The 26,250-nt window shown below is 38.5% G+C and overlaps 1 protein-coding gene across 3 annotated transcripts in view; it reads right to left on the reverse strand.

The window, feature by feature from the left end:
* Positions 1–26,250, reverse strand: part of LOC126377874 (solute carrier family 41 member 1-like) — a 70,305-nt gene that overhangs the window by 22,341 nt on the left and 21,714 nt on the right. Inside the window, exons 1-2 of one of the 3 annotated variants that reach the window (XM_050025914.1) lie at positions 2,503–2,544; positions 1,378–1,793 (exon numbers count right to left, since the gene is read on the reverse strand). In XM_050025914.1, the coding sequence (XP_049881871.1) occupies positions 1,378–1,462 (85 nt within the window). In that variant the 5' untranslated portion in view covers positions 1,463–1,793; positions 2,503–2,544. Of the gene's footprint in view, positions 1–1,377; positions 1,964–2,502; positions 2,545–22,186; positions 22,277–26,250 lie in introns of those variants that run through there. The other 2 variants (XM_050025911.1, XM_050025913.1) reach the window with 2 other exon arrangements.

Consider the following 26,250-nt stretch of genomic DNA (forward strand, 5'->3'; position numbering starts at 1 on the left):
AACGTCAAAAATAAACAGAAATGCCTACACATAAGGTCAGCGCAGTAAGGTAAGGGCAGCGTGGTGGAGTATGCTCCACACCTCCTCCGGTTGATTGAGGGGAGGCCTGTGTCCAACAGTGGGACGTACCTATATAGGCTGTTTATGTACCATAAGGTCACGCGTATTACCAAATTGGGGCAGTCAGAGGTACATCTATCGCAAGATGAATTTCTTCTCTCGTGTAAGTTGAAGTTGAGGTGGAATACCAACCTCGTCAACCCTGGTGTCAGGGTTACTATTGAGCCGCCAAAGGCCCCTGACATGACTCTTGTAACGACTACTTACTTACATCAGTAAGTAGTAACCAGACCAACCGCTTAACGTGTCTTCCGAAGCACGGATCATCTTACTTTCGGACAATCAGGTGATCAGCCTGTAATGTCCCAAAAAACTAATTTTAGTAAATTTCGTGATATTTCCCCACCGGGATTCGAACCCGGGACCTCAGGATCGTGAGCCTAACGCTCAACCACTGGACCACGAAGGCCGTTTAAAATGTGTAGGATTACAGATATACTCGTAGATAAAACACGTAGATATATAACTTTAATATCACATAAAACCACTATTCTTCTATCGTGTGGGTTGTGAGGTGGAGTACCAACCTCATTAACCCTTAAAATACTTTAAAAAACACTTTGTAATCCCTATAGTTTGGTTAGGACATGGCAGGCTGATCACCCATTGTCCGAAAGTAAGACAATCCGTGCTTCGGAAGGCACGGTCCCCGTTAATATAAACAATATGTAGTGGTTACATGAGCCATGTCAGTGACCTTTGGTGACTGAATAGTAACCCTGATACCAGGGTTATGAAGTCAGTCGTCAACCCCTCCAGCCCACGGATGATAAGAAACTGATCGCACTTTATACGCACGCCTACTTGCTGCGGGTGCTGTGGTCTGTGGTCAAGCTAAACCTTCGCATAAACGAATTCACCGGCCAGTATCATAACAAATAGTCGTACGTTCAAAAGTGCATTCCTCAGCATAATATTGTGAAAGCAGCGGACCAAGGCCTTAGAATTGAATTGAAGCCTACTTGTAATGGACGATAATACTGTCCAAACAAATGGGAATAAAAAAAAACAAAGTATGACGTAAAGTAATGTAACCTTCAGATGGATAGTTGGGAAGAAAAGTGTTTATGTAACTCATTAAAATAGATTGATTAGAATGACAACAGGAGAGAGCTAGTGGCAGTCTGATATATCTGTTATTCCAATCGGTATGTTTAATGTGTATTGGGAGGTTTGTGCCCAGCAGTGGGTCGTATATATCTACGAATTTCAAACTCCGATTTCTTTGACAGCACGCTTGGTTGTTTCGTAACTTACCCAGCATAGTGTATCCACGCATTTTCCACCAAACTTTGTCCATTTGCATTTCTAGTTGAGATTTAATCGTCAGAAAACCCGCCATTATGTTATTTCCAAACTTTAACACTTTTCCACGCGAGAGTACACAATAATTTGCGAAAAGATTGCTAGAAAATTCAGTTTAATTTTATAAGAATTAGTTTTTTTATCGATTTTACTTCGTACTTTTAAGTAATTCGTTTGTTTACGAAATATTATTAGGTAACGTTCGCTTCAATGTCGCAAAAGTTTATTTTTTGATTATTTTATTGTCACTGGCCACTTTATAAGCAGTTTTTATTTTTTAAACTTTGAATATCGAACACATATTTTAAAGGCACAATTTTTGAACTGGTTAGTTCGAATGTTGAATGTAGACTGAAGACTTGCAAAACCTATCACAAGAGCGAAAAAGGCGGAAGGTAAGTTCGTTCATTTCCTTAAAAAAAAGTGCTATTAAGCGATTTCTGGGTTACTTGCCTGATTAAACATTTATTCAGTGGATTAAGATACAAATGAAGTAAAAGTTAAGCCTCAGGTACACGATATATTTAGTAGATTTACTAATTGTATGATGTCAAAGGTAAATTATAGAACTACTAAATTCGAATTATAATAAAATAAAATTATAAAAAACCGACTTTTACTCATATTTTATAAAAAACGTCATTCCCGATTTGTCACTTCGTAAAAAGTAGGAATCTTATTTGACTTAGGAATGCAGATTGTTATCTAGTCTATTACACTAAAAAGTGTGTGTTACCTTTAGATAGGTAAGTACGTAAATACACAATGAATCAGTAAAGAAAACATTCGCCTTTCCGTTCTATAATAATTATCAATAATTACTATCTGGAATTTATTCCATTGCAATTTCAAGTTTTCTAATTATTAAATACCAACTTATAACATTTCCATTAAAAAAGTTATTTAATTTTATACATAATCGCTTCATAATAATTGCATATGGAGTATAACAATTTCAAAACACTGATAATTATACCCTACATCTCGTAATATTTCGTAAGAATCACTCAAGCACTTGTAGTAAACACTTAATTCTTTAGAAAACTTAACACCATTTCGATATTGCGTTGTTTTTACCAGTTTTTTGTCAATATTTATCAAAATGTTAATGTGTTCTGTTCCATTGGCGAAAGAAGACTAAAGTTAATATGTAGGTATTACAATAATACTATGTATATTAGATAGTAGTCACCTACGACTTGAAAATGTAAACATACTGAGATATCACTGGAAACGTTTAATGTTATAAATTAGTTTGATTGACTGTTCTGTTTTGTGTTTAAATTGTAAATAATTTCTGGTCACATACATATAAACTCATGCTTTTAATAACTTTGGGTTGGACATAAAATCTTATAAATCTCCTTTTTATTTTACTCTGGCAATACTAAAAATAGTTCTTAAAACAACACACGGACACTTCATACAAACAACCTCGTTTTACACAGACACTATACATTGACATTATCGTACACGCGCACCTGTGTGTGTGACGTATGACACCATACGATTCAAGTTTAAACTATGTTCGAGGGGGGGGAGGTAAACCTAGCTCAGCCGCTGGTGGGGAGCGGAGAGTTGCCGTTCTATACGTAGTATTATTCCTTATTCTATGACGAGGTACACAGAGTATTTTTATAAGGTATTTTAGAGACTAACTTTGTAGTCAGTCATAATTAAAAAAAAAAAAAAACATCCAAGCCCAATTCCCACTGTTTATTTTTTAAAGTTTTACAACAAAAATGCACTTAAATATCACTTTTGAGTAATTTAGAAAAAACCATTTCTAGTACCACGCGCACACACTTTCGCCATCTTTTCTAATCTCCCGTCCCTTTCACTCCTTACCTCTCACTCTTCCGCTATATTCAGTTCCTTCCGTCTTCGCTCGTATCTTCCCTCCTTCTCGTACACCTGTACCTCGCATATCCTGTTTCTCTGTCTTTCAATTCCGTCTCATTCCTTCTCCTTTATCTTACCATCACCTTACTCTCTTACACCTCAAACACCTACACACACTCATACCCCACATGCAATAACATAAAACAATTGAGCAAGCCAGATGTACATGCGTCGCTAGATGAACTAAGTACCCGCGCTTCACCGAGCTTCTTTAAGACGTGTGATAAGTGGTGAGCCGTATCGCCGTCTATAAAGGTTGAGCCAACTGTGTTATGGTGATGTGTGTGATGGTGTTGAAAAAAATATAAAAGAGAATATAGGTACTGGACAGTAGGTATTTGCACCAAGGAGGTTTATTACTCTAAGGGTGGTATTAATAAACTAATCTCAGCTTCGAGACTGCCCTCAAGAACATGTCAATGTGACAGTTCTCATATAAAAACAGAGACTTGGGCTTGTGTTCGTTATTTAAACATTTCCCACGCATTTGAAATTCCCGCCCTTTCCCTTTGCTGTTGTTGTTTAAATTCGCCTTATATAAGGCAGGCAAAGATCTGAGGACCATATTTCCCTTTGCCATTTGACAAGGACAGACGGAACGACCGCCATATTTAAAAAGAAACCACTTCTTCCGATTGCCGCGCGGACTACGCAAGTACCTCGCATCAAATATTAAAGAAAACCTCAAAAACCAAAATAAAACCTACATGGAATGCTTTCCCGACGATTGTGAGTGTTTGTGAAGTGAAAACAATATTGGATTTAACATTGGCGAGACAAACTGTAAGTTTTTTCCTAATTCTTCCACTGTCGCAACCCCCCTCCATTATATTTCATACAAAACCTCCTTGGTGCAAATACCAACTGTCCAGTACCTATATTCTCTTTTATATTTTTTTCAAATCAAATCAAAATCAAACGCAAATCAAATTGTATAACTACAGGTTAACAAATACAGTTTCCGGGGTTTTTTGACGTGACTTATTTGTATTTGTACTTACTTATTATTTGCCACATATATGGCTTTAACTACTTGGCCAGGTATGACTTCGTCAATAACTGTCACAGCCAATGAGGGATTTCCCAGGCTATAAGTATTCACCATTAAACAATATAGATGGCGTTGTACAGCTTTAATATGATAATTGCCTATTTTCTCATTACTCGGGTACATCATTATTCCAAAATGCAATGTTATATCAAATCAAATCAAATATACTTTATTGCACAGAACTAAAATTTCAACAATCAGACATAACACATGAAAACAGTACAATTTGGGCGGCCTTATTGCTCTAGAGCAATTTCTTCCAGGCAACCACCAAAAGGAAACAAACATTTGCAAACAACTTGGATGCGGGATGGTGCAATAAAAAATAAATACCTAAAAGTAAAACTAAAGTTAATATAATAAATACTCTATACTATACGTACATATATTAATAAATACTCAATATAATATAAACCATATATACTAAAAATATACCTAACATGTTATAGCAGATATTAATGCTTGATATTTGGATAAAAAAAAAGCAAAAAAAAGAAAAGCAGCATGGAAAATGCTGCACCGACAAGAGCGTGGCTCTTAAATTGATGATGATGATATTTGGATCATCATGTTGAATTTTGTTGGTACCTATATTGCTTCTCTTTATTTTGATCAGAATAATGATGGGTGGACGATGTAATTGTGCCGGGGTGTGATAAAAAGGGTCATCATTTATACCGAAAAACAAAAATAAAAGATGCAAATGTCTGTCATACGTGCAATTAGAAGGTTGAACGAAAGAAAATCTATATTGTTTTTGAGGAACCTAGCCTGGGAAGTCCCTCATTGAATTTTACATTAATGTCTAATTTCCTTTGCAAAATAACATGTCGAAGTAATGAAATAGGTTCTCTATTTTTACTCATAAAATTTTATGTAATAATTTACTATGGCATAATGTTACTTGTCCTATTATTAGTTAGGCATAGTATTAATTTGTCATAACTTTTTAAGCATAATTTTGAAATTCATAATTACTATAAGCACAATAATTAGTGACAATAATGACATATAAGCATAATTATTATAAGCATAAAAACTATACTCCGAATAAGAAAACTTTTGGCACAACTTTGAACATTTTCGAAACTTACTTTTTCCTTGGCTGCATTTGGTTCATGATTGTCACTTTTCATATTTTTTGACTCTATTTCATGCTGTTGGTCATCATTCAGTATACTTTTCGTGTGAAAGATAAACATACTGGCGGCGTAGGGGTGGCCCAAGGGCCACCCCGGCCGCACCCTAACCTACTGTTATGCCTTGTAAAAGTTATGACAAAACACTATGATTCTAAAAAAGATTTATGGATACCTATTTATATGTGAATCAAATTTATGCCAACAAATATTAGTCCAAAATTAAGTTATACCTAACAAACCAGTATTCCTAGATGTTATTATGGGAAAGTAGTATTATGCTAAAAAACGTTATGCAAAAAGGATTATGATAATTAAAATTATGACAAAACTATTTATGCATTTTAAGAGAATCCCAATGAAATACGATCAAGGTGTTATCATTTCATTTTCAAGTCAACATAACTTATTAAAAAGATATAAAAATGTTCATAAATTAAACTTAAAATTATGATTACCATATATTGATAGCTTATGCAACTAGAAAATATGTAAAACTAAAATTAATATAAAAATACAATAGAAGCCATATGAAATAAGCAACATAATTATTTTTTCACTTTATCTTTGACGGTAAATTATTATGATAAGTTTGTCATTTATTGCAAACATTATTTTACTAAGAATGTACAGTTGTTTCATTCAGTTGTCTAAATGAAATAGATAAGATAATATTAACTATATGCCTTTGGCATAAAGTTCATCATTGTTTAGATAAAGTAATATAATAAATATAAACTTTTGAGTTATATTGTACGTCGCATATAAATACTAATGATATTGTAAAGAAGTTCTAACCGGTGATGGTAGATGGCGCTGTTAGTATTATACACAACTAATTATAACTTAGCGATTGGTACCATGTCACATTAACTTTTTTGACAAATTGAACTGTAAGTCTCACTAAATGTCAAATATGTTAGTGCGACAGAGTCCTAAAGTGGGTACATTATATTGCTCATGACTTTACTTAGTTCTGTGGGGGACTGAGACTAGGTACGTCCAACTGCGGCATATCTTACTAAGACACCATGGGGGCGCCAGCAACAAAATGTATGATGTTGACACAATGTGATGTTGCATGTTGGTGTTTTGTTTTGTTAGTTATGCAACAAAATAGGTACCTGACGGTCTAAAATATTGAAGCAATTTTTCTAAAAATATATTATTATACATCAGTCTTAAAACAATAATAAATAATTAATAATTAAAATAATAATAATTTAACTTATTTTTTTGTGTTATTATAATTTATATAACCTAATTATATATTTGGAATTAAAAGATTTAAACATACTTACTAAAAACGAGACACATGTAAAGTACCTTACTTATCGTTCCTTATGTTTGTATGACGGCTATAATTATCATTTAAAGTAACAATAATTATAATTACTAACCTAACCTAACTGTATCAGACCAGAATTAAATAATATTTATTAGTTTAAAAACTAAAACTGGACTAGGGAAAAATCACGCTTTCAAAAGTATGAAACAAGAACGGTCTTTTCAGTTCTCTGAACTTCTTCCGATATTTTATTCTTTTTATCATACTTGCTAATTTGTAAGTACCTTGAATTAATTTATTTTCTGTACGTAATTGATGAAGGTTTTGTTTAACTTATTTTTTCGAACACAATTTCTGTGAATGCCCCCGATTCCTGCAATTTCAAGTTATACCTGTCATTTTCTTATTCCCCGACAAGGAAAGGGACGGATGATTGACAACTGTTAATTTTAAAATGAAAGAATAAACCCGGGCGAATAAAAAAGGCATTGCGCATACGTTTGACGTGTGCTGTCAACTTAATTCTGTCGGGTTACTGGCCAATATAAAATTTTGTAAATTATCTTAGATGTTTTTTAACATTTTTGAATTATGCGAATAAATCATGAATAAAACTAATTCATTCATTAATTCATTCGAATGTTTAGGAGATAGCCGTGGTCGTTTGCCAATTTGTCCTAACAGTTTGCTTACCACTACATAAGTACGTTACAAGTAAAAATGTTTGTACATCCACTTTATTGTAGTGTTTAGGTTGTGTTGATGTTATTATCAACCAGATTTTCATTTTATATACAAATAAGTATGATAAAATTACAACACAAATAGTTGTTGTCTTCAAATTTTTTGCACTATCAACTGTTATGTCGAAATATAAATTCCATGTCTTTTAAATAAACAACAGCGGAAGGACGGGAAAATTCCGATCATTATACACGTAGCTTTACAACTAGTTATAAAGATTTGTACTATCAGATTAGAAATACAACAACAGATCTGTTAAGACTTATCTTGGTAAAGAGTTCATCTAATTATAATGATTTATGGGTATTTGCTTTTATGGCTAGACGCGGTGACATAATCTAATAAAAAAAACATACTTAAGTGTAATCCACTTGTTACAACCGCACACAGGTAGGTGATTTGTTTCTTTTTTAAACTGGGCAAATGAAGACAATTATCTACAATAAGTCACGTTAAAAAAATATCCAGGCTACAAACTATAATGGTTATTCTTTGTTCTTCCCTAGGTCTAAAACTATCTCTATACCAGATCCATCTAAATCGGTGAGGTGCAAGTCAAGTTCATCTTGCGGTTAACAGCCTCTGTGGTGCAGTGATTGAGCGTTCTGCTCACAATCCGGAGGTCCCGGGCTCGGACAAATCACTTTAAATAATAAATAAATAAATAAAATAAAAAGAGTTTATTTCGGACATGTTCCACTTTGTGATCCCTAGTTTGCTTAGGACATTGCAGGCCGAACACCTGATTGTCCAGAAGTGCCGTTACGCCGTTGGTCCCGGTTACTACTTACTGATGTGAGGAGCTCGGTGGCGCAGCAGTTAACGCGCTCGGTCTGCGATTGTTGTAGTTTAGCAACTTTCGCAAAGGCCGGTCATAGGATGGGTGACCACAAAAAAAAAAAGATTTCATCTCGAACTCCTCCGTGCTTTGGAAGGCACGTTAAGCCGTTGGTCCCGGTTGCATTAGCAGTCGTTAATAACCACGAATCCACTGGGCCCGCGTGGTGGTTTAAGGCCCGATCTCCCTATCCATCCATAGGGAAGGCCCGTGCCCCAGCAGTGGGGACGTTAATGGGATGATGATGATGTAAGTAAGTAGTCCTTACTTGAGTCATGTCAAGAGCCTTTGGCGGCTGAATAACAACCCTGACACTGGTTGGTTGTTCATCCACCTCACATACACGATAGAAGAAGAAGTTCATCTTGCGATGGATCTACCTCTGACTGCCCCAATTTGGAGATACTCGTGACCTTATGGTAAGGTACGAGTATGTGTTATTTAAGATATGAGGGTGATATTAATAAACTAATCTCAGCTTTGAGACTGCTCTCAAGATCGTGTCAATGTGACAGTCTTAGGCTCTAGACAAACGGACCGCATTTCAACTGCAATCCAACCGCAAATTGCAGTTCAGATGCAGTTTGAATGCAGTTGACACGACTGCAATAGAACTGCAATCGAACTGCCCGTTTGGTTTTTTGGCAGTTCAAAATGCAATTTGGCAGTCGGATTGCAGTAGAAATGCGGTCCATCTGTCTAGAGCTTTAGGGTGGTATTAATACATCAATCTCAGCTGAGAATGCCCTCAAGATCATGCTCAAGTCCCTGTTTTTATATAAGAACTGTCACATTTACATGATCTTGAGGGCAGTCTCAAAGCTGAGATTAGTTTATTAATACCACCCTTATATAAAAACAGGGACTTGAGCATGGTCTTGGGGGCAGTCTCACGTGAGATTAGTTTATTAATACCATCCTTAGTGTGGATGTACTTACCTACCTAAAATCGTGTAAAAACGTGTTGTACTTCCGTAAATAGATAAAAATAAGGCAGACGGCTTGATGAATACTTATACAATCTCTGATTAATGTTATCTTTATCTATCCACACAAGTTTTATAAAAGCAAAAGTGAAATTCCCTGCTATATGGTTACGATATCATTCATAACACATACTAACATAACATAATATATAAACAGTGTTCGCGCGACAACAAACACTTCAGAACCCCGATACCGACCCCGCCGGCGTAGTCGACGATTTCCTTCATTCAGCGCTACCCACTATATTCAAATATTCTTTCAAATATTTTCCTCTCAGACAGCGCCCTGACCCGAGGTTCGCGCCCAACTGGGCACCCTCAGGCCTGTTGTCTTAAATTGTGTACCGGATAAGAGCCCTCAGCGCTTCCCATTTGTCCGGCCAAGTAGTGAATGCCATTTACCAAGTCACGTCAAAAAAAAAACAGTCTATATTCTGGGTATAATCCTCAAACAACCAGAGAGGGTATGGAGCAAATTCCACCACGCCGCAACATACGCGTTGATGAAAGTGTTCCTGTGTGTTATGCGTAGTGTGTGTGTGTTGTGTGTGTTTCTAATAGCCGGTACCAACGGCTTTTATGAAGTAGGTATACGAAAATAACTCTGTGTGTATATATTTTTTTAAATTGGTACAAGTAAAGGTTTTTGTTACTGCTACTTTTCCTCTATCATACACATCACCATCTCTAATTAAAGAGCCACGCTCTTGTCGTCTCTTACCGCAATAAGCGAAATGAAAGTAAACGAAATTTTTATTATCATCAAACATAATAATATTGACAATAACAACAGATGTTCAAAAACGTAATTTGCGGTCTTCTTCAATCTATAGGTATAGTAATATTTCGATATTATCTAAATTATGCTAGATATGTCAGTCGCCCAAGATATTGCACGGAATATCTTATCTAAAGAATAAATCTGAAAAATATGACATTTTAAGAAATCTTATATGACGCAAATAAAGGTACTTAGTAATGCGATTAACTACTTTTATAAATCGAATTTCTATAGGTTGTTCATATTTATTAATATATTGGCAACGATTTCTGCAAACACCTCCTAATTTTAAGATATACCTGTCATTTTCTTATCCGCAAAAAAGAAAGGGACCGACGATTGACAGCTGTTGATTTTCAAAATAATGAGTGAAGTGGGCGAATTAAATAGATATCTCGCTGGTATACAAACCGTTTGACGTGTGCTGTCAACTTAATTCTGTCGGGTTAATGGCTAATGTACTTAAATATTAATTAATAATTTGGAGGGTTGTTTTAGATTTGTGCCTAAAATTGACGTGTGTTCCATAAATTTTATGCCTGTCGATTATCCCTCCCTTTCCTTTTCGGTGGATAAGAAAAGGACAGGTATAACTTAAAATAAAATTAGATGGTGTGTATGTACTGGAATCAGCACTCTTCAATTCATTAATCGTTCCAAATGCAATTCTTTCTTGGACAGAAAGAAAATATATAAAATATTTTCAGCAGTTGATTATCCCGAGCATTCTGTAAAAACTGACGAAGCAATTGTGGCCACCCTAGTGGATTATTTTTATATGGGCGATGCAGCCTTCCTTACCCCTGAATGTGTGACTATACGGTTCATAATTTAACGAGTTAGGATTTCAAATATAACGAATGAAGCTTTGTGTTATAGTACCTAGACCATTATCCGGAATTTGATCTAATGTGTAGTCACTGTGGTCCTGTCCTGTCACATCCTAAAAGCTCGGTGAAATATGGATACTTAGTCATCAAGCGATGTCTGCAGCTCTGCATATATTTTTTTTATTTGATCACCGATTTATAGATCTTAATAGATATAATATTAACATATAAGTTGGGAGTTATGTTGCTTTGCCAAAAACTATTTTATAGTTTGGCGGAACTTAAATATGATCAATATGTATGTTATCTTGAATAAAAAGAACCTTTTTTTGTAGATAACTCTAGGAATATAGATCATCCTGTATAAATAGTAATAATTACTAGTCACGACGACATCTTTTTAAAAATAGCAATGAATATATAATACCTCTTAATGAGGATATACCTGACAACATAATTACAACACTTTATTGATTGCTTTTTACATTTCCTCGCACTATCTCATGACAATCAATGATTTGGTAAATTTTACAATCGACATAATGATAAGTGTTGGCAATCATGGCGCAGAATAAATAAACAATAATGTATTTATTTATTTATAATACACGGAGCATTTGGAGCATAGAATAAGGAATAATACTACGAATAGAACGGCCACTCTCCGCTCCCCACCAGCGGCTGAGCTAGGTTTACCTCACCCCCTCGGTCTTCATCGCGTTGGATTTTGCGGTGAAGAGGTGGCAAAGTTATACTAGGTTGTCTACACATTATATACGGTTAATATGTATATAATGTGTAGATATTTATTATTTATTTATTTAAGTATTTATTTGTGCGTGTATGAAACGATTGATGAATGTGGATGAAGCAAAATGTGTCAGGATCGAAGCAAAAGGAATTCCATAGTCTCTGCTTACCATGGTGGGAAATAGGCGTGTGTTTATGTATGTATGTATTTATTTGTACACAATAAAACACTCCCATACAACCACTGCCCTATTTTTCTTTAAAAAATAGCATGGAGAGAAATGCTACACCGATAAGAGCGTGGCTCTTAACTTAGTGAACAAGCACCTTCTGGCTCGCTCCATCTTAGGCCTCGTCGAAACCTTCGGGAAAGTCAGGACGAAAGAAAGATAATAAAATAATAATAAAATGGACAGTATAGGTAAGCTTATCTCTAAAAGAGATTTCTTCTACTACTTACTATAGTAAAAATTTGTGCGCGTATATAAATGTTTATCTATAGTACATATATACTGTGTTGCTACATAAAAAAATCAAAATGTAAAATAGTAAGTACCGTCGTGCCGTAGGTACTTATCCTTAGGTACCTATAGTTAAGTGTTCACAAATAGTAGCAGATAAGGGTTAAGAGTTGTTAAGTGTTAACAATAAGTATTTCTTAAGTGCATACAACTTGACAAATTGCGCAACTAAATACCTATATCTACAGGAAAATCGATATAGAAACTATTTTGCTTCTATGCTGAACAATAAAAAAACCGCCATATAATGGTCGGGTGTAGTGATTTGCTTATTCAAATTGTTCTTTCTTGTACTCTGGTCTTATCTGTCTAAAGGTTAGCTAATAAAGGTCTTTTTACATAAGTTCTGCGCCTTTTTTCTGCCGGGAACGTTTCCAAAATGGTAACGTTAACTCAGGGGTCTGATCGCCTGTATCCATCTTAGGATGTCGTATCCAAAATGGCTCAATACATTTGGACCTGCGAGCGTTAGTCAATTATGTTCGAGATCTACACAAACCATGGTTTTAGTTTTAACCAAAGACCAGGTTTTTTTATCTATTGGAAATTTTACTCACAGAAGCAGGTCGCGGTTGATGTGTCATATAATCACGACAATAAATCATTTGCTTAGTAAAACTTTTCCTTCTTCGTCCACTCTTCCATTCATCTCTGTCAGTCGTCAAGATGGCGACTATAAGATGATGAAGAATGGAAGAGGAATATATGTTGTACGGTCACAAGCATTAATATGTATACACTTTGGTACCATGTCACATTAACTTTTTTGACAAATTGAACTGTAAGTCTCACTAAATGTCAAATATGTTAGTGCGACAGAGTCCGTCCGTGTGGTTTCTTCTCGTCGCGGGCGAAGCCCGCGACGGGGAGACATTCACGGGGCGTAGCCCCTCTAATGTGGCGGCAGTCGCCGCCCGCAGAAACGGGCGTGGCACGGGGTTGGGACACGGCGGGCGAGAACGCCCCTCCGTGAGCCCGATGTTACGTCCGTGGTGCCGCCAGCGAGGTCGAGCCCACCGGGTGGTTCCCCGTTGGGGGAGGCCCAGTGAGCGCCCGTCAGCTGGCGGTGGTGTCGCGTCCGGTGAGCTGCTCCGTCGCCGGGGCAGCTGGTGTCAAGTCGGCTGGAGGGGGGGGAGAGGACTGCTTCCACTGCCACTGGAAGCGTCAACTCATCCCCCGTGGGGGTGGCCACAACCCAAGTAGCAAACAAGAATTGTGATTAAGTCATATATGTCTAAACTTTAGCTAAAGTGAGATTTATCCAAATCAAATAGGACTTATTAGGACTTCATAAATTCTTTTCCTTCTTTAATACTATATAGTTTTCAACAAATCCTACTTTAGATAATTTAGAATACACAAAACCAAGTTAAGTATTCTCAAAACTATTTAGTCTTATCTCAGCCTACTGTTAAGTCTAAAAGTATATTTTTACTTTACTCAGATTATTTGAAGGCTCACTTAATACTAAATTGATTTACTGAAGTATCAGTTTAGTCTTGTAAAGTAAAAAATGAATTGCCTAGATATACTTAAGGCAATTTTAATACTAAGCTTTGAGATTAGATTAGTTAAGATTATTTGTTGCTCTTATACAAGACTGTTTTATTCGTTTTTGACTACAATAAGTAAAACATAAGAAAAGTCTATTCACTGGACGATAAAATCGAAATAGAAGCAAGCAGAAAGATGGACGAAGTTCAAAAAATAAAAAGATCTGGTGGTTTTCGAATGCAGAAAATTAAATACAGAAAATTAACCTGTGATAATGCACATCCTACTGTTTTTGTTAGCGATGCGATATCTTCTTCATTGCTATCAATTTTTTCTATCGATTAGTATAACACAATCATTCAATTTTGTCAAAAAAATCGTAAGTTCCTGTTTTTCAATTCCGAACCAGCGTGTGGCGGCCCAGGTACCTACGTCTCGCACAAATCTTCTCAAAAATGATTAAACTAGTCTAACCTAGTCTAAGCGCACGGCAACACTACACCATGAAAAATCGAGTTTTATATTAAAAACCTGCTAAGTTCAAATTTAAAAGTAGGTACCTATTAGTCTAATAATAAATAAATACTTTTCTTTCTTCTTTCATTCTTTCTTTTAATAATTTTAAAAATGTACCTATTTTTAACTAAGCTTTATTCACAATCATAAACAAAACATATTTATTTTAAGTTTTGTGTATGGTTAAATGCATTTAAAGTGGGCATTAGATTCGATTCCTTTATTTTTTTAGCTTGATAAAGTCATCGGGAATTGGGCCGCCTTTTTTAACAATAATGTTTTTGGTGGAATTAGAAACTACCGTGCACACGCACGTCGTTAATCAAATTGCAAGGGTTCTTCGTGTATACAATATTCAACGGATACTCGTTAATTTTTACAAAAATCACATTGTATCCGTTGGCAATTAGAAGCGCGGTGATCGTACCAACTTTGCGTCAGCGAACCATGTACCTATGAGAATGTATGCGCGGTGACTCGTTAGCAAATTGAGTTTGTTTGTAACTAAAAAACTTTGCTAACGATAATATTGAACTTGGCTCTCATTTCACATTTATGTTTTTATCATTACTTTTTGTAGGTAAGTACATATCCTCGTAACGCGTGGGTCCTTTTAAAAGGACAAATTCAAAACTAAAAGTCGACTTTATAAAAATAAAACATTTGAATACCTATTAAACTTGTTTAAGATTCGTTAAGTTAAAAAAAATATATGCCAGTAAAATGGATGAGAGTTGTGTTGTATCATGGGCGAAAAGCTGACAACCTATCACCGCTAAACACCATGTTCCAACTTGCTTACCTACCCTCATAGTACTTGTCGAATGTGGCATCAAGTGGTTCCATGATCACTTAGTGCTCTGCCTACCCCGATAGGGCATATAGGCGTGATATGTTATGTTAAGTTAATCTACATACCTACCACAAAAAGACCGGCTGTCATGAGTTTTGATTACTTACTGATTCTTACATCTATAGTTAGGTACAGGCACTAATTAGGTATTATGTTAAGCGTTCATAATAGAATCTAATTATTTAAAAGTTGCTAGTTTTTTTTTTCCTTTGTATTCATCTAATTACCTATCTGCATACCAAATTTTAACTTTCTAGGTCATCTGCAACTGGGTTAGAGTTTTGATCTATAGGTCAGTCAGTCAATGATAAAAATGAGGATTTTTGGATATTAATATCTAAATAACCGTTTTAGATAAGCTTATGAAATTTAGAACACATATGTATGTTGCAAGTCTCAATATATGAGCCAAATTTGATACGTTTATGTGATATAGTTTTTGATTTATGAGGGGGTCAAAAGTGGCTCCAGATGGTTCGTGTAATATTACACACGGTGCGGCTCGCCAGTTCTATTTCTTGAACTTGGCTTGACACGCTACCGCGTGTCTAGATACTTTTCTTTCTTCTTTCATTTCATTATTTCTTTTAATAATTTTAAAAATGTACCTATTTTTAACTAAGCTTTATTCACAATCATAAATATATTTTAAGTTTTGTGTATGGTTAAATGCATTTAAAGTGAGCATTAGATTCGAATCCAATATGTTTTTAGCTTGATAAAAGTCATCGGGAATTTGGCCGCCTTTATTAACAATAATGTTTTTGGTGGGATTAGAAACTACCGCGCACACACACGACGTTAATCAAATTGCAAGGGTTCTTCGTATATACAATATTCAACGGACACTCGTAAATTTTTACAATAATCACATTGTTTCCGTTGGCAATTAGAAGCGCGGTGATCGTACCTACTTTGCGTCAGCGAACCATGTAGGTAACCTATGAGAATGTATGCGCGGAGACTCATTAGCAAATTGAGTTTATGTTTGTTAGTTCCATTTCTGATAAATATTAAACAATTAAGTAAATCACATTCCTATCCAAGTAAGAACTTAGCATAACAATATTGTTTATCTTCCACGAGTCGAAAAACTTACCTCTTAAACAAACATACTTTCCATACGTTTTAAAAGCTCGTTCGATTTTAATTGTTACTTGTTACATAGCTAATTCTGGCACAAAATAAACAAACATGATTTTACGACAATACTTCAGTAAATCAAAATAGAGGATAACTTTAGATATAAGAGTTTTAAGTAGGAATTCACTAAATACTTTTTGTCTTAAGTGGGTATACTCCTAGACAATTGAAGTAAAATTTATCTTAACTAGTACTTGATGAAGTGCAACTTGACTTTACTTTTCTAAACTGATTCTTACGAAATCAATTGTTTCTAAAGTCTTACTTCATTTAGAAAAATATTACTTAACGCCATTTTGCACTTACGGGACGAAAACAAGTAATTTTTTTTGACAATATTATCGTCAAAAACTGAAGTAAATTAATATAATATTTCTGTTGTAGTAACAATTACTGCGTTCAGCTGTCACATATTAATAGAAAATGAATTTATCTGTACCATATGTCACCATTTTTTTTATTTGCTGAATAATCAATACAAATTTTATTATTATTTTTCTGGTATATTCAAGGCCCTTCTGTTTTTTAACACTTTCTATCGATTTTACACGAGAAACAATCATGCGTTTATAATTTCCTGTATGTGAAACGGCGGAATAACCTTTTGTTAAAATAACAACTAGTATTTTAGTCGCCATTTTCTTACAGACTTCATTTCTTGTGTTAATGTAAATGTTCGCCATTATATTCTAAAATAAAGACGCGTGAAGTAAAAATCGTTTTAAGTATGACCTGAAGTTTTACTTCGTTAAGTTACAATTGACTCAGTGCAATTCAATCCTATAGTCTTAACTAAGTATTGTAGATATCTTCAAGTATACATTCTTGGTATTAAGTGATACTACAAGAATTCTAAGTTTAGAATACGCAAGAACATTGTCTAAAGTAGGGTTTAAGTCTGACTTAGCGTTGTCTTAAGTCTGTCTTGTATAAGAGTTAAAGTATGTGCCCACTTTTACTAAACTGTGTCTTCAAGATATCTTGAGGGATATCTTGGAGACATATAAGACTTATCCAAGACAAGGGCTTGATTTAGTCTACTTGCCTTCAAGATATCTACAATTCTCTTTTAAGACAATCGGTTGCTACTTGGGAATCCTGACTACTCGACGGGGAGTAGTGGATGTGGGCAGCCCCGGTCCAGTCCGATGTCCGAGGGGTCAGTGCCCACCAGTGAGTTGGCCCAGCAGTGATGCCAGGCCTCCCACGATGATGGGCACAGGGTCAATCCGTGAGCGGATGGCAGCGAGGACGTTGTGCAGCAGTTGGATCGTCTGCTCCAGCACTTCCAGTTTCTCACTGGATGGGGCCGATGGTTCCTCCACTTGGGGCTTCGCCTTCTTCCCCCCCCTGGGAGGGGCGGCGACCGCTTGGTTCGGCGTCGGTGTCGGCTGCGGCTCGACAGTGATGGAGGCTGCAGGGGCAGGCTTTGCCCTCGCGCGGATGCGCTTCGGCCTGCGCGGCTTGGGCCCGTCTGGGCCGTTCGCCGCGGCCATAAGCGAGCTCCGCGCGGTCGGCTCGCTGCTGGGGTCCACTGTTGAGGGTGGAGGTGGCAGTGGGGCTCTTCTTGCTGTGGTCATAGGCGCGGTTCCCGCCTTCGTGTTCCGCAGCTCGCGCAACTTGACCGGGCAAGAAGGGCTGTTGGCCGGGTGTCCCCCCCCGCAGTTACAGCAGGTGGCTGGAACCTCCCGGGGCCGCAGGCAGTCTTTGGCCGCATGGCTTTCGCCACAGCGAACACAGGCCACCGGGCGATGGCAATTGTGGCTGCTGTGGCGAAACTGTTGGCAGCGGTGACATTGGGAGGGCCCCTTGCGTCCTCTCCATGCCTCAACTTTCACACCGGGCATGCACAGCAGCTCGGTGGTCTCGTAGATGGTGTGGAAGTCTTTGGTCCTCTTCATCTCCACAAAGAAGACGCACCCTCTTTTGCCCTGGATGGGGCGGACGTATTCTGGGCAGAAGCCGCGGTTGCGCAGCTCCTCCTCCAGCTCGGTGGGGTTCGTATCCACGGGCAGGCCGAGGATCGCCAGCTTCAGCGAGCGCTCCGCCGGGGGGGCGTACGCGAACCAGGAGAGTCCCGTGGCTCTCTCCAGGGTGGTGAGGTACCGCTGGTAGAGCCGGAACTCTTCCTCGGTCCTCGCCAGGAAGCGTACGCCCTTCCCGTACGGGCGCGCGTTGGGGACATGGCCGAGCACCTCCCGCAGCTGGCGGAAGTGGTGCGGCCAGTTCGGCAGCTGGTCCACCACTATTGGTGGTATTTTCCTGCTCGTGGGGGCGAGCGGTGGCTGCTGGGCGGTCTTCTTCGGCGGCGATGGCGTGGGCGTCGTCCGGAGGGACGGGCGCGGAGGCGCATGCGGCGGCGAGTCCGGGTTGGTATTTAACACCGCCGCGTATGATCGCGGCGGTGTTATCTCCGTGTCCGGCCTGGACATGGAGGGCGGCGAAAAAGGGTTGGTGGGCGCGAAGCAGAATGTGCGCGGCGGCGACGTCTCCATGTCCAATGAGGGCATGGAGAGTGCAACGGGCGGGCTGGTCTTCGTGCGGAGTTGCGGCAGGGGCCGCTCCGGCGGCGTGGCGGTCCTCTTTGCCGCGGCCTCTGTTCCCGGAAGTTGGGGCAGGGGTCGCGGGAAAACGGGCGGCCGGTAGGTCCGGGCGATAGGCGGCAGTGCGGGCGAAGTAGCGGTGGCTGTGATGGCGTTCGATAGGCGGGTGCTCACGAACACGCGAGACATGCGCTTCGACACACCGGCTGTTGGGGGCGCCATGCTCACCCCGTAAGGACGCAGAGCAAACTGTCCAGTTGCGCGATGCCGGGCGGTCCGCTAGACAGCGCACACGCTATCACTCCCTCCCCGGTGAGACCCGCTGGTGGGAGGCCGGGGGTGATAGGAGTGATAACGGTGTTACCTAGCGAACGTGCGGAATCTGGAGGGTATTTTTAAATAAAAATACCCCCCCCAGCTTCTTTCTTCTTGTCAGGCAGCAGTGTGGGTAGACAAAGAGTGCATCCGTGCGCATGCAGTGGACAAGCGATCCTGCGACAGAGTCCTAAAGTGGGTACATTATATTGCTCATGACTGACCACACATAGAGTGGGATACGAACAGGAGCATGACGAGCGGGGAACACATCTGCATGCGGACTTTATAATTATAACTAGATGTCGCGTGGTTCGCTCGCAGCAAGCTGCTCGCGTGTCCTGTATTAGTTCGAAGCTTTGTATAGAATTTGACCAAGACTTAAATAGGTCTCGTGAAATCAAAAACGTTCTAGGTGCTATAGTTTTGCCAGGCCGTAGGGTGTTTTCCTGATGCGGAGCAGTTTTCCAAGATGACGTTCCGATCACACCCCTATACATCAATTTTAGCTCTGAGACATTTTCTGGAAAAACAAAAATTTGTATGGCGGCCATCTTGTTTTTCGGCCATTTTGTTTTTTTTCACCCGCGATAAAATTTGACCAAGATTTAAATAGGTTTCGTGAAAATAAAAAAGTTCCAGGTGCGATAGTTTTGCCAGGCCGTAGGGTGTCTTCCTGATGCGGAGCAGCTATCGAAAACCCAGATGTATTTTCACACTTGACATGACGTTCCGATCACATTCCTATACATCATTTTTACCCCCGAGGCATTTTCAGGAAAAACGAAAAATTTGTATGGCGGCCATCTTGTTTTTGCGCCATTTTGATTTTTTTTCACTCACGATAAAGTTTGACCAAGTTTTAAATAGGTTTTGTGAAAAAAGAATCGATCCAGGTGCGATAGTTTTGACAGGCCATAGGGTGCCGCCCTGATGCGGAGCAGCTTTCCAAGATCGAGAAGTATATCCATACTCAACAAGACGTTCTGATTACATCCCCATACATATTTTTTACCCCCAAGGCATTTTCAGGAAAAACAAAAATTTTGTATGGCGGCCTTCTTTTTTTTCCGCCATTTTGATTTTTTTTCACTCACGATAGAATTTGACCAAGATTTAAATAGGTTCTGTGAAAAAATAATCGTTCCAGGTTCCATAGTTTCGCCAGGCCGTGGGGTGTCTCTCTGATGAGGAGCAGTTTTTGAAGGTTGAGTAGTACTTAAATTCTCAACATGATCTTCCCATTACGTCCCTATACATTGTTTTTACCTTCGAGACATTTTCTGGAAAAATATTTTTTTGTATGGCGGCCATCTTGTTTTTCCGCCATTTTGTTTTTTTTTTACTCACGATAGAATTTGACCAAGATTTAAATAGGTTTTGCGGAAAAAAAATTGATCCAGGTATAATAGTTGCGCCAGACTGTAGGGTGTCTCCCTGATGCGGAGCAGTTTTCCAAGATCTGGAAGTTTTCCCATACTCACCGGAAGATTTGGATCACTTCCCCCATACATCATTTTCACCCCCCGTCAAATATGTTAGTGCGACAGAGTCCTAAAGTGGGTACATTATATTGCTCATGAATGACCACACATAGAGTGGGATACGAACAGGAGCATGACGAGCGGGGAACACATCTGCATGCGGACTTTATAATTATAATACCACTAAGGAGTAAGGGAGAGAGCGCGAACTTTTCTCTCGCTCGCACTTCCGCGATAGATGACACACGGTCTTCTTCTATCGTGTGGGTTGTGACGTGAATTACCAACCTCGTCAACCCTGGTGTCAGGGTTACTATTGAGCCGTCAAAGGCCCCTGACATGACTCATATAACGACTACGTACTTAAAATAGTAAGTAGTAACCGAGACAGACGGCTTAACGTGTTTTCCGAAGCACGGATCGTCTTACTTTCGGATAATCAGGTGATCAGCCTGTAATGTCCAAACCAAACTAGGGACCACAAAGTAATTTTTGTGATATGTCCCCACTGGAAATCGAACCTAGGACCTCCGGATCGTGAGCCCAACGCACACGGCACACGACAAAAATGAGATTTTTGTATGAAGTGTCCGGGGTATGCCCATACTATGCTAACCTGTTGCTCCTCCACCTCTACAGCTACACGTTCCCCCCAATGGACCTGGTTAGTTTACTTATAATAATAAACATTTGTACTGGTTTTTATTGTTTGTTGATTATTTCCTCAACATTCAATGTGCATTGAAAGGAAAGATGCAGGCAAACACACTGAGGTCACCCGATTGTCTTTCACAATCCGCGTTTAGTCTTTCATAAATGTGTGTGTGTAATTATTACCGTGAGCCTTTAGATAATGCTAACGTCGTCTTCTCAATGAACCTAACTAACGGCTTACGTGGTCCTGTGGTTGGGCATTGGGCTCACGATCCGGAGCGGGTTCGAATCACAGTGGGGACAAATCACAAAAATCACTTTATGATCCCTAATGCATTATATCGTTGGTTAGTTAATCCAATGAAGGGATTTCGATAAGGTTTCCTTAAAAGTACTTTATTCTCCTTAATCCTTCAGGTAGATCAATCACTTGATCCGTATAAATGTGACGAATAATTTCGCTCTGATCCGATAAAGTTACACGAGCAGACATGACAGGCGATATTTGCAAATAAGCACATAGTAACATATTAATATCAATAACTGTAAGTCATCCCTAATCCAATATCCGGTTGAAATTGATAATTAATTAATTATGTCACCAACTGTAATCGAATATGCAATTCATCTTAAAAAAACAATATTGCTATTTGACGTTTGTTTTTCTTTTTTTTCTTTCTGGTTGTCGTTTGCGGGCTGCGCCCGCGACGGGGGGACACCTCCGAGGCGTGCCTCCCTGGTGTGGTGGCTTTCGCCGCCCGCAAAGACGGGCGGGGCACGGGGGCGGGCTACGGCGGGCGAGGTTCGCCCCTCCGTAGGCCCTTTGTTTGCGCAGTTACTTTTATATGCGCCCCACTCCCCTGATATTCATCTATAATGTAGGAGAGCTGTATGGGCACATTAGATTAGAAGAAGAAGAATTAACTTACCGCTAATTGTGAAGACTGGGTTGCTGTTGAGATGCGGCGACTGCTCGTCGATCTTGGCTGGTTTGACCACATCAGGCGCTCCGACCATACCTACAGACAAACAGACGTACTTTAATAATATATTAAGGTACCATTACAAAATAAATATTGTAGAAAAAGAAGATTTCAAGCTTGATATCCCCGTACCCGTGTCCCCGTATTACTTATTAAGACCATTGTACTGTGTTCATGCAATTAAACGATCTATCTATCTATCTATCTAAATTTGTGTTCCATAAATTTTATGCCTGTCGATTACTCGTCCCTTTCCTTTTCGGTGGATAAGAAAATGACAGGTATAACTTAAAATAAATTTAGATGGTGTGTATTCGAATCAGCAGCATTACTTACCTAAGCAACAGTTTTTAAGTCATATATCAAGTCATAAAACATTTTTAAAGAATTTAATAACACACCTTATATAAGTTCTTTTACTTAAATTGAAAAATATCGTCGGATTAAAAATGATTTGTGTAACGAAAGTAACGATATAAAAAAATAAATTAAATTTTTGAGCGGTCACGGTCAGGGTAGTATTTTTGAATCAAATCGATGATAACATAACTGGCGAAGAGTGGGTTTATACAGGGTGTTAGTGACATCGTAACGAATATCGAGGGGGATGATTCAGACAATGATTCTGAGTTGATATCAAGTGGAATTTCCTGTCGCAAAATCATAAAAAAGTGTGTTATTTTAAATTATTTTCCGTTCCATACTTTTGCGACGGAAAATTCCACTTGATATCAACTCAGAATCATGATCTGAATCATCCCTCAAAGTTTTCGTTACGATGTCACTAACACCCTGTTTATTACTGTACACCTCTGTCTACCCTTTGGGGATACAAGCGTGATGCTGTTTCGATGATCATACACCTACCTACTATTTGACATGATCGATAGTCCATCGGGCTCTGCTTGTCCGGCCAAGTAGTGAATGCCACATGCGGCAAATCCACAATAAGTGACGTCAAAAACTCCCTGCTACAGTGTTTAATAAGTAGGTATTTTCAGATTTGTTTTTTTATTATTATTAGTTGACATATTGTAAATTATTTTATTTTTTTAAGAAATAAATAAAAGTACTTAACAAAAATACAAAGTGATTTCGACAAACAAAGTGATCCAAATATTAAGCAACAATTATTTTTGTACTGTTATACTTCTGCCATAACATTGTATTTTGGAAGAGTTATCATGTAACCGAGTAATGAAAAAATAGGTGGTTATCACGTTAAAACTGAACAACGCCATCTACATTGTTTTTGGTGAATGTACTCTGGAAAGTCTCTCATTAATTTTGCAGAAATGAGACCAACCTATTTCATTCACGTGTCCATTGAAATAAGTTAATGTTTACATTAAAAAGTATGTCACAGGCTCTTATTATGAAACTCAACACCCTACTTCCATAATTATGTAGGTACATACGTAAACTCAAATCTGTAATTCTTAGTGGGATAAGCAGAAGCAAAAGTTAAGCATGTTAGAACGGATGCAATATTTCTGTTATTTCTAGGAATAAAACAGCTGTTGGCAGCAAAAATGCGAACAACATAACATAGTTACATAACATAACATTATGGCCTCGATTCCTGCAGACACCTCCGAATTTTATTTTAAGTTACTTAGTTTATATCCGTCAATTTCGTATCCGCCGCAAAGGAAAGGGGCGGATGATTGCCAACTAGTTCATTTTAAAACGAATGAATAACCCAGGCGAATAAAATAGGCATCTCGCGCCTCTCTAGCGGTCTTCTTCTATCATGTGGATTGTGAGGTGGAGTACCAACCTCATCAACCCTGGTGTTAGGGTTACTATTGAGCCGCCAAAGGCCCCTGACATTGCTCATGTAACGACTACTTACTTACATCAGTAAGTAGCAACCGGAACCAACGGCTTAACGTGCCTTCCGAAGCACCGATCATCTTACTTTCGGACAATCAGGTGATCAGCCTGTAATGTTCTAATCAAACTGAGGATCACAAAGTGATTTTTGTGATTTGTCCCCACCGGGATTAGAACCCGGGACCTCCGGATCGTGAGCCCAAAGAGTATTACTTAAACCATGTATATTTATGTACAATAAACGGTAGTCAATGAAACATCGTAACATTGCTTAAGAAGGAAAATAATTGTCACCAAAAACTCGCAACTACTCAATTTTGCGGAGACTGCAGCCTTAAGTTCTCTTGAATAGTGTAGTAGCTCTTGTTAAGATGTACGGTCACGAGCATTAATAATATACACTTTGGTACCATGTAACATTAACTTTTTTGACAAATTGAACTGTAAGTCTCAGTAAATGTCAAATATGTTAGTGCGACAGAGTCCTAAAGTGGGTACATTATAATGCTCATGACTGTACAATAGCCCATTCTAAGTTCCAAATGGTTTATTTTGGAGACCGTTCATTACAACCGCGGACGTCAGTGTACACTAACTAGGGAAGTGTTACAGGAACGTATCGTTTACGCCCGCCGTTGCTACTCGGACGTCCTGAGACGTAACGCACTCAATTCTAATTTAATTTACGCGCATAAAACGCCATTTGAGATATAAATAGAGATTTGCAGCATGAAGAGCTGATTTTTAAGGTGATTTCGCGTATAATAACGAGTTCTTACCGCGTTTAAAATGGGGATATGAGACTCCCGATATTTCGACACTGTTGCAAGTGATCACGGGATGACTGATGAGATTGGAGTGGAGTAGGTAGATCCATAATTTTCTATGGGCAGATATATCTGTCTACCCTCTTTCTTTGCCGCTTGTTTATGTTTTTGATATCGGAATGTTCGGAACCATCTGAACTCGCACCAAACTCACTACGACAAACCGCACTCACTGTGTCCTCACGTTTTGTCACCACATTAGGCCGTTTCAAGCTTTTTACAACACCTAATATACTGGATTCCCGTTACTGTGTTTTTTAATTATGATAATAACCGCGTTATTTCGCGTACTTTACATACACAGTTGGAGTTGGACCTCATGTTGCAATCCAAACAACTGGGACTACAAATCAGGTGATCAGCCTGTAATGTCCTAACCAAACTAGAGATCACAAAGTAATTTTTGTGATTTGTCCCCATCGGGATTCGAACCCGGGTCCTCCGGATCGTGAGCACAATGCTCAACCTCTGGACCACGGAGGCCATTTTATTATCTTAATAAGTATTTTAGTTTATTTACATATTTATGTGGGTTTTAATTCAAATAACTAGCGCGCCCTACATCACGGTAGCATAGAATAAGGTATAATACTACGTATAGAACGACAACTCTCCGCTTTCCACCAGCAGCTGAGCTAGGTTTACCTCACCCCTACTTAGTCCCTTCTTCTCTTTCCTTGCAGCTTCCCTTCTATGATGTTTTTAATAAATTCGTCGTGTTTTATTAAGTGTCCAATCATCTTGACCCTTCTGTCCTCAATAACTCTCAATTGTTGCATCTTTTCCCTTACTCTTACTTCCACATTAGTAACCATTTCAGTTCAACTTATTCTTTCCATCCTCCTCCAACACCACGTTTTAAAGGCCTCGAGTCTCTCTCTGACCTTCTGTGTCAGTGTCCAAGTTTCACATCCATAGAGGGCTATACTCCATAAGAATGTTTTGATGCATCGTTTTGGAGAAGTATTAAGTAACCATATTAAATTACTAACCCGAAAATAGTACAATCAAGTCATTAGTCCAATACGGTCAAGTTACACAGAGTGATCGACAATGTGTAGGTGATGTAGGCCGCAGGAAGGATCGATATTTCGTTTTACAAAGAAATAGTGACGTCATTCTGCTTTGAGTATGATGTTCTAAGAGAGATTGATATGGTTTTTCATTATAAAGGATACATATTCAAATTCAAAAGTATCTTTATTCAATAGGTAACATAGTCACACTTTGAATCGTCATTTTTTACATAACGAACGTCTCATCCGCCTAAAACTACTGTAGCTTCTCACAACCTGTATAGCCAGGGAAAAAACCACGGCACAGGGCCCTAGACGTTCTTTTTAAAAA

Source organism: Pectinophora gossypiella, chromosome 24 (genome assembly GCF_024362695.1).
Source record: "Pectinophora gossypiella chromosome 24, ilPecGoss1.1, whole genome shotgun sequence".
NCBI classification, from domain to species: Eukaryota; Metazoa; Arthropoda; class Insecta; order Lepidoptera; family Gelechiidae; genus Pectinophora; species Pectinophora gossypiella.